At 40.8% G+C, this 9,693-nt stretch overlaps 1 protein-coding gene across 1 annotated transcript; it reads right to left on the reverse strand.

Moving 5' to 3' along the window:
• Positions 1-840: 840 nt before the first annotated feature.
• LOC135530977 (zinc finger protein 883-like) lies at positions 841-9,021 on the reverse strand. The gene is made up of 2 exons (XM_064959146.1): positions 8,478-9,021; positions 841-4,825 (listed from the first exon to the last, which is right to left on the reverse strand). The coding sequence occupies exons 1-2, from the start codon at positions 8,806-8,808 to the stop codon at positions 3,267-3,269; spliced, it is 1,890 nt and encodes a 629-aa protein (XP_064815218.1). The 5' UTR covers positions 8,809-9,021; the 3' UTR covers positions 841-3,266.
• Between the last annotated feature and the right edge of the window lie 672 nt (positions 9,022-9,693).

Consider the following 9,693-nt stretch of genomic DNA (forward strand, 5'->3'; position numbering starts at 1 on the left):
ATATGATATACACACTAAAGCTGAAAAATCTGCATTTATTATCAAGTCTGCAATGTTGTTAGTTTACCTATGATTCATTTTTAATGTATGTTTTTGTTATTTTTATTGTACATCATTTAAAAAAATTGTTGGGTAAATTGTTTTGTAAATATTAATTCACATTTGTCGTGCCACTAAATAAACAATTAATTATTTAAGTCAACATTGTCAATATTATATGTTTTTATAATGGAGGGAGGGTGGACAGGGAGTTAAAAAATGAACCCCAAAGGTTCAATAATCTGACTAAGCATATTTCTATATGTTACTATCCAAACGTCAGACTCATTTCCACATTCTCACAACTCTCATATCAGTCACACAATGCTATTCCCAAACATACCTAATCAATTAGTTTTTCAACAATATTTTTACCTGCAGAAATATTTTCACATTTCTATCTCATGGTTAGTTCCGAGGATAATGCAACTCATACATTAATACTCAGAGCCTCCTGACTGGGCCCCGTTTACACCTCCACACAGGAATACACACTCAGATCCTGACTCGGCCCGGTTTACGACTCCAAGGTGCCCCCTCACATAGGAATACACACTCAGAGCCTACAAGGATTTTCTAAAAACTCACTTTAAAAAACAACTAGGTGTATAGAATCTCGGTGGGTCCATCTGCTCCGTTCCCGAAGTGTGGTCTCCATGAGATTCCAAGTTTGAGGGATCCCTCGAGGACGATTTACCCAGGTCGTCAAAAGCGGTCACCAAGTCAAGATTCACATTGCCAAATGTGGTTAAGTTTGTTTCTCATTTGATATTAAAGAAATTATCACAAGTCAGATTTATTTTTAAACTAAATGTTTATTCACTTAATAAGGGAGCAGGTCAATACAACACACACATATAAAGTGAATCAATTGAGTGCTCTACAATAATATTGGCTGGTCAACAAATCACCCCCAGATGATTCGTTGAGAGCCACGAGACAAAAGTACAAAGGTCTTTTATAGCTAAGATACACCCCTTTCAACCTACATGACCAACAACAGATGTATAGAACAGGTCACAAGGTTAAGATTTGTATGAAAGATACGTATAATTCTCAGCAGACAGTATCTGCTGTAAAAGCAGTACTCTGTGTAGAAACCAGGGTCTGGCCCTGGGGTCATCTCTCCCTGGTAACATATAGAACAGAAACATTAACTCATAATCTGGAGTACTGTCTCTTTAGGTTTTAATCACCCAAAAGACATTGTAAATCTCCTGTCAGTGTTTTCTCCCAGAGGCCCACCCTCAGTAGAACACAGACACAATAGTTCTAAGAACCCTCTATTCTGTTGCATAAAACAACCATTTGATACAATAAAAGTACAATAACAATGTTGAAGTTTTGCTCTCAGTGTTCACAAAGTTGACTAGTAACAACAACTGGGACCTAAAAGACACCCACCATGAGACCCACTAAATCTGCCCAAGAAGAGGCAAACAAAAGAAAAACCCACAACAAACTTAAAAACAGGAAGCAAACCAAAACAGTAGTGCAACTAAAGGTGTTGATTTGTCACATCTACCAAGAGCACTGGGCCAGACACTCTTAAATTGAACCTGGACCAGCTCAGGTGAAAAACCTTCTCACTAACGAGATGGACAAGCCAGCACAGGTGTAACACATACTGACTAACGAGGTGACACCAATCAGTGCGTCCTACGTGCTAACGAGATAGACGTGCTAAAGTCCAACCTCAAAACATAAATGGAAAAACCAAAGCCTGTATCACCTTCCCTCTTAAGACAACAAACATATCCTATATCTTTGTCACCACCAACAGAAAACAACTTCCATTTCACATTATAATCAACTACAATGCTTCACCTTCACCAATATAAACATGGTGTCTACTGGCTGTCAACAATTAAAAACAAGAAAAACACCTATTCCTAAATAATAATAAACAATCATGTTATTTTTTCTCCTTTTTCTTTCTATAGAATCCTACAACTCACTAGCTTCTAGAACTCTCGTCGTCTTGGAACGAGCCCAAACAAAACTCAGATCAAATTGTATTAGTCACATGCACCGAATACAACAGGTTAATGCTTCCTTATGAGCCCCTAACCAACAGTGCAGTTTCAATACGGAAAAGAATAAGAGATAAAACTCCAAATAAACACACTGGCTCAACGCAAAACACAAATCTTTTTGACTGCCCACCCCAGAGATAATCAGCAACCAAGTTTTCCTTACCACGGACATGTCTGATTTCAAGAGGAAACTCCTGCGATATCCGTAATAACTTTCCACCTCACTGCGGAGCTCCTGTCTCAGCCTCCAGTATTTATGCTGCAGTAGTTTATGTTGTCAGGGGGCTACGGTCAGTTTGATACATCTGGAGTACTTCTCCTGTCTTATCCGGTGTCCTGTGTGAATTTAAGTATGCTCTCTCTAATTCTTTCTTTCTCACTCTCGGAGGACCTGAGCCCTAGGACCAGGCCTCAGGACTACATGAGACGATGACTCCTTGCTGTCCCCAGTCCACCTCGCCGTGTTGCTGCTCCAGTTTCAACTGTTCTGCCTGTGGCTATGGAACCCTGACCTGTTCACCGGATGTGCTGCCTGTCCCAAACCTGCTGTTTTCAACTCTCGAGACAGCAGGAATGGAAGAGATACTCTTAATGATCGGCTATGAAAAGCCAACTGACATTTACTCCTGAGGTGTTGATCTGTTGCACCCTCGACAACTACTGTGATTATTATTATTTGACCATGCTGGTCATTTATGAACATCTTGGCCATGTTCTTATAATCTCCACCCGGCACAGCCAGAAAAGGGCTGGCCACCTCCCATAGCCTTGTTCTTATCTAGGTTTCTTCCTAGGTTTTGGCCTTTCTAGGGAGTTTTTCCAAGCCACCGTGCTTCTACACCTGCATTGCTTGCTGTATGGGGTTTTAGGCTGGGTTTCTGTACAGCACTTTGAGATATCAGCTGATATAAGAAGGGCTTTATAAATAAATTTGATTTGATCCGATCTCTTTTTTTGTTAGTTAATTTTTGTTAAATCACATAAATAGTACTCTAATATCCATAACATGTTGATATCAATTCATAAGTGGGCACACGTTTAGGCTTCCACATTGTGAAATCATTACAATACTCTTACTACAATGTTAAAAAATTCTACATTGTGACATAAATTAATTGAAATCATGAAACAACTACTTCTTGTATGTATTTTCTAATATTTGATCTTTAATCAGATTATCTCTGGTCACAGCTATGGGATTTCAATCCTGTGTGTTCTCTGGTGTTGAGTCAGATGGCCAGATTGAACAAAACTCTTCCCACATTGATCACAGCTATAAGGTTTCTCTCCTGTGTGTATTCTCTTGTGCACTGTCAGATCTCCAGATCGACTAAAACTCCTCCCACATTGACCACAGCAAAAAGGTTTCTCTCCTGTGTGTGTTCTCTGGTGTCGAGTCAGGTTGCCAGATGAAGCAAATCTCTTCCCACATTGACCACAGCTATAAGGTTTCTCTCCTGAGTGTGTTCTCTGGTGTAGAGTCAGGTGGCCAGATGTAGCAAATCTCTTCCCACATTGATCACAGCTATACGGATTCTCTCCTGTGTGTGTTCTCTGGTGTAGAGTCAGGTGGCCAGGTGTAGCAAATCTCTTCCCACATTGATCACAGCTATAAGGTTTCTCTCCTGTGTGTGTTCTCCGGTGTTGAGTCAGATGGCAAGTTTGAACAAAACTCTTCCCACATTGATCACAGCTATAAGGTTTCTCTCCTGTGTGTACTCTCTTGTGCACTGTCAGATCTCCAGATCGACTAAAACTCCTCCCACATTGATCACAGCTATAAGGTTTCTCTCCTGTGTGTATTCTCTGGTGGTATATCAGGCTGTGTGACTGATTAAATCTCTTCCCACACTGATCACAGCTATAAGGTTTCTCTCCTGTGTGTATTCTCTGGTGGTATATCAGGCTGTGTGACTGATTAAATCTCTTCCCACATTGATCACAGCTATAAGATTTCTCTCCTGTGTGTGTTCTTTGGTGTTGAGTCAGATTGCCAGATGAAGTAAAACTCTTCCCACATTGATCACAGCTATAAGGTTTCTCTCCTGTGTGTGTTCTCTGGTGTAGAGTCAGGTTGCCAGATGTAGCAAATCTCTTCCCACATTGATCACAGCTATAAAGTTTCTCTCCTGTGTGTATTCTCTTGTGCACTGTCAGATCTCCAGATCGACGAAAACTCCTCCCACATTGACCACAGTTATAAGGTTTCTCTCCTGTGTGTGTTCTCTGGTGAATAGTCAAGTGGCCAGATGTAGCAAATCTCTTCCCACATTGATCACAGCGATACGGATTCTCTCCTGTGTGTGTTCTCTGGTGTAGAGTCAGGTGGCCAGGTGTAGCAAATCTCTTCCCACATTGATCACAGCTATAAGTTTTCTCTCCTGTGTGTGTTCTCTGGTGTTGAGTCAGATGGCAAGCATAAACAAAACTCCTCCCACAATGATCACAGCTATAACGTTTCTCTCTTGTGTGTGTTCTCTGGTGTACTTTCAGAGAGATTAATGTTGTAAAACTCCTCCAACATTGACCACAGCTATAAGATTGCTCTACTGTGTGTGTTCTCTGATGAATTTTAATGCCTGATGATGTGAATCTCTTCCCACAGTCAGAGCAGCAGTGAGTTCTCTTCCCTGTGGGTCTCTGCGGGTGTTTATTGAGGTGTTCTGATCTGGAGAGACTCTTCTCTGTCTCCTCAGCATCATGAGGTTGTTGAGGCTCCCCAGAGGATCCACGATAGTCACGTCTCTCTCCTGTGTGAACAACAAAGTCAGATGATTAAAGGCCCACAACAGCGGTAATCCAGTGTAAAAGTTGATGCCAACAGCATAGCCATGATGTTGTACAACAATTGATGTCTGTAATGAATGTTAAAATGATTGTCTTAAAATGAGCAAGAAGTCATATTTTGTCTTGTTTTCACATTAGTAGTAACATGTAAGATTGTAGATTAGAAATAAGTTATTCATGTTGTTGAAACTCTCAGCAGTGTGGTAGAAGACTTTTGGTCTACAATACAGGCCCCCTTTGTGTTTTCTAAAATTGCGGCACAAGGGCAATTTGATTGCATAAACTCCTCCATGCTAATGAGGAAACCACTAGTTATGGATGTCGTACATCTGGTGTGACAACAGATGAAAAGAATCTGTTCACTCCATCAAGCAATGGGGACAGCAACACAGGGCATTCACGGGACCTCATGGAACCATGGACCACACCTGCAGAAACTGGACAACAGGGGGAAGCAGGGGAGATACCTATCATAGACTTCTCCCAGCTGACGCTTGACATGCCACCTACGCCGCCTCAAGTGGTAGAAACAACCAGCTGGTATCATTAATTAGAATCAGCCAACAGTAACACGGAAGCAGCAGAATGGGAGTTAGTAGTGCATGACCTAGATTTAGAATAAAAAGCTTCCATTTAGACACAGGTCTAAGATGACATAATAAGCAATCTACTGTTCCAGTGTAAGCACTCAGTAGTGTAAGCAATCTACAGTCCCCGAGTCAGCACTCAGTGTAAGCAATCTACAGTCCCCGAGTCAGCACTCAGTGTAAGCAATCTACAGTCCCCGAGTCAGCACTCAGTGTAAGCAATCTACAGTCCCCGAGTAAGCACTCAGTGTAAGCAATCTTCAGTCCCCGAGTAAGCACTCAGTGTAAGCAATCACAGTCCCCGAGTCAGCACTCAGTGTAAGCAATCTTCAGTCCCCGAGTAAGCACTCAGTGTAAAATCTACAGTCCGAGTATCAGTGTGAAAGTGTGGTTTAGCCACAGCTCCAGAAACTTGCGAACTTCCCCTGAAAAAGGTATATAAAGAGAACAGAGATCATAAGAGAGGCATGATCCTCACTGACATATGAGACAGACTTCATATGGAGAATCATCATAGGTAAATTTACTATTGTACTATACGCGTTTTTGTTAGACTAGAACAATATTTGAAACACAGGGGTCTTGACACCTCTTGATCACAGACAAAGCGGCAGTCAAACAGTGAGACATCAAGTACAGATGTGATTATCAATACAAGGACACAGCCAAGTACCGGTTACAATATATTGAGTCCATACACAGAGTTGGATGTGTATTAAGATATTGGAATTCGGAATCTAGCGTTAGTGCTGTGAGAATACCAATTACAGGAAAGTGACCAAGGGGCTGAGCATTTAAGGTAATTGAACTATTTTTGCTATTTAGTAAATATTGTTAGAAGTGTTAACGCATTTAAAGTTTTACAATATTATCTGGCATAGCTTAAAGCATTAAGACACTGGTTATAGGTTAAAGTGATTGCACTAAAGAATATTTGGGAAGGGTAGCCTAGTGGTTAGTAACCATTGAAAGGTTGCAAGTTCAAAAAACCCGTGCTGACAAGATACAAATCAGTCGTTCTGCCCCTGAACAGGCAGTTAACCCACTGTTCCTAGGCCATCATTGAAAATAAGAATTTGTTCTTAAATGACTTGCCTAGTAAAATAAAATAAAAATCATTGTATGGACAATAATATATTTTTATGAGAGTCAAAATATATACCAATACTAGTTTCCAAGTGACTACTTGCTGACGAGCATAATAACCAATAGAAGAAGTTATTAGGTATTGATATATACAGAGGTAAAGAAACTTGAAGGTAAGGAAATACAGGAGGAATCCATAACACTCAGAATATTTAAATAGGAGTATATCTATCCAAGACCTCATACGAGACCGGAAAATAAGGGAGTGACAACGTGAACGAAGGAACAAACCCAACTCACACGAAGGGCCATTACGAAGAAATAGAAGGGTTGGTAGGGCCGCACGGCTCGGCCCTTGTTACACCTCAGTAACTAAAATCCTAAAGTACTCTGCCCAGCCAGAAGACGGGGTAGAGGCATTTGCTGCAGGTATTAGGCAAAAGTCAGCAATGTGACACTGGTAATGAGGAAACCATTAGTTATGGATGTAGTATATCTCCTAATGAGGAAACCACTAGTTATGGATGTAGTATATCTGCCAGGAGCAAAAATGGTGAGCAAAGATTTTAGTTTTTCACAATGTATTCTGAATGTGAATGAGGGAAAACTCAGGGGAGTAACCTCCATTTCCAGGTTGCTTATGAGTGCATTTCACACCACTTTGGATTTTAATTGTAAGGATCGTTTGAATGTCCTGCTTAATATAATGTTTGTGTCATCATCGCAAATCAAAAAAACACAGCAACCAGTAAAATGCTTTTTCATCAACCTGACAATGAGGGTTTGTACACTGTTTGCCAAATTGGCCCACAACTTACCTAACAACAAATATACCTGTAATGAACGAAGAAGCACTTTGGTTGTTGTTGCATGACATACTGTGGGGCAAAAAAGTATTTAGTCAGCCACCAATTGTGCAGGTTCTCCCACTTAAAAAGATGAGAGGCCTGTAATTTTCATCATAGGAACACTTCAACTGTGACAGACAAAATGAGAGAAAAAAAATCCAGAAAATCACATTGTAGGATTTTTAATGAATTGATTTGCAAATTATGGTGGAAAATAAGTATTGGTGGCTGACTAAATACTTTTTTGCCCCACTGTTTATCCTAGACACCTGGTTAAATTATCATTATGATCTCATGGATGGCCAGTTCTTGTATTCATAGTGTAGTGAATTCAGGGTGAGGCCCCGAGCTGAACTCAAACCTGGGTCCAGTGACTGTCAAGTCAACACCTTATAACTGTTAGCCAAGATGTCTGAACTTCTTGACGAGGTCGCTAGGTGTTGGGTTAAGGTTTCTACAATATCGTTCTCTATGAATTTGAGAGTGGTGACACTTCTCATTCCCCCATCCCTCAGCTGTTAACCAAGTCTCTGGGCAGCCATTTTGTTGCTGTTTAAAAACCCCACACAACCCAGCAATCTGCAGTTCAAACAATAACAAATCTGTTATTCCACCACTATTTTGGTAATAAAATCATTACGGGTTTGGATAAATGTAACTAAAGACAGACCTATGGATGCAAGGACTGACCATCCATGATATCAACATTATAGTTTTAACCATGTTGAGGCAGCAGGGTAGCCTAGTGGTTAGAGTGTTGGACTAGTAACCGGTTGCAAGTTCACATCCCCAAGCAGACATGGTACAAATCTGTCGTTCTGCCCCTGAACAGGCAATTAACCCACTGTTCCTAGTCCTTTATTGAAAATAAGAATTTGTTCTTAACTGCTATAGTGTTGATTTACATTGTTTCTGATGGGGTACAACATTTGAATTCAGATCATGAGGCAGGTGTTATATTCTTCAAGAATCAATGGCTGTAAATAAATAATTTAAAAGTCACATATGGATGAAGCAATTGCAGATTTCCGCCTTAACACCAAACATCAGTTCAACTGCAGAGTTTGTGCCTCTGTTGTCAAGACAGTACTTACTAGTGTTAATCGGGGAACGGTTTTTCAAAACCATCTTATGGCTAAATTCTTCGTTAGAACCATTGGATGCCTCAAGACGCGTTTGGGAAACCGGGCCCAGATATCCAGGTTCCTCCTCTTCTCCCTCCTCCTCCTTTTTCGATGTCACAGTCATCTCCTCCCCCTCCTCTTTCACTCCATAAACTACATCCTCTCCTTTCACTGTAACACCATCCTCTTTCACTGTGAACGCGTCCTCCTCTTCTTTCACAGTAACGGCCCCACTCTCTACTTCTTGTTTTACTGTGATATCCTTCTCTTCATTAGAAGGAGAGTAGCTTAGTGACCGCATGGTCGGGGATGTAGGCTAGGCTAATGCTAACTGAACCACCCCGCTAGCTGAATAATAACAACAACACCGTAAATATGAAATTAAATCGGATAACTAACTAGACGACAAAAATGGGTTTAAAACACAGTGGCTAATATACACGAAAGCGTCGAAAGAGCTATTTTGGTTCGGCTAGTTTGTCTAGCAAGCAACCGAGGTGTCTGACTCACTGTTGCTGCTGATGAAAAAAGCGTTCCGTCCACTAGATTATACGTCACACCAACAGCATAACCATAAATTCGCAGATCGCCATCTGCTGACTGGAGTGGGTAACGCAGTTGAGTCAGATGTTATTTAATTTTCAGACAAAAAGTTAAAGGGTAGGAATCAGAGACGACGCTAGTGCTAAAATATTAATTATCCCCCCCTAAATAAATCAATATCAGTCAATATATTTTTATGTGATTTCTTTTTTTCGTGAACCGTTCCATCACATCTTAAACTTCCTATCGGTTCGGCACACGGCCCGGGGCAGGCTGCTGCTGCACACGTGGCTGTTGGACTTTCTTCAGCAAAGATGGCGGACCGAAATACTCGGAGAGAGGGGTACCCCTACACAGACCTGAAATGGATCAAAGATAGCGGACAGAAATACTAGGATGGAAGCAAATGTAAGGGATTTTAACGTCATAATGAATCATGCAAAAAACATGTACAGTTGACAGGAATGTTAGTTAATGGAGAGACAAACGATTATGCTTTTTTTTAAATCATAGTTAATTTACGTAAATCGTGATTTAGCCAGCTAGCTGGGCTAGTTTTATAGCTGTTGTGACATGAGTTTGAAATTGTCATTCTGGTTGTTTTAGGGACACCTTAAACAACCCACAAACCAGGCGGTCGTTT

The sequence above is a fragment of the Oncorhynchus masou genome, unplaced genomic scaffold, assembly GCF_036934945.1.
Source record: "Oncorhynchus masou masou isolate Uvic2021 unplaced genomic scaffold, UVic_Omas_1.1 unplaced_scaffold_1473, whole genome shotgun sequence".
In the NCBI taxonomy this organism is placed as follows: Eukaryota; Metazoa; Chordata; class Actinopteri; order Salmoniformes; family Salmonidae; genus Oncorhynchus; species Oncorhynchus masou.

What these genes read in the sequence shown, in the direction of transcription:
- LOC135530977 (XM_064959146.1), bottom strand. Translation starts at nt 8,808, where the DNA reads ATGCGGTCACTAAGCTACTCTCCTTCTAATGAAGAGAAGGATATCACA. An exon ending in CCGTTCCCCGATTAACACTA is followed by an intron (nt 4,826 to 8,477) that starts GTAAGTACTGTC and finishes TTGTTCACACAG; the next exon opens with GAGAGAGACGTGACTATCGT.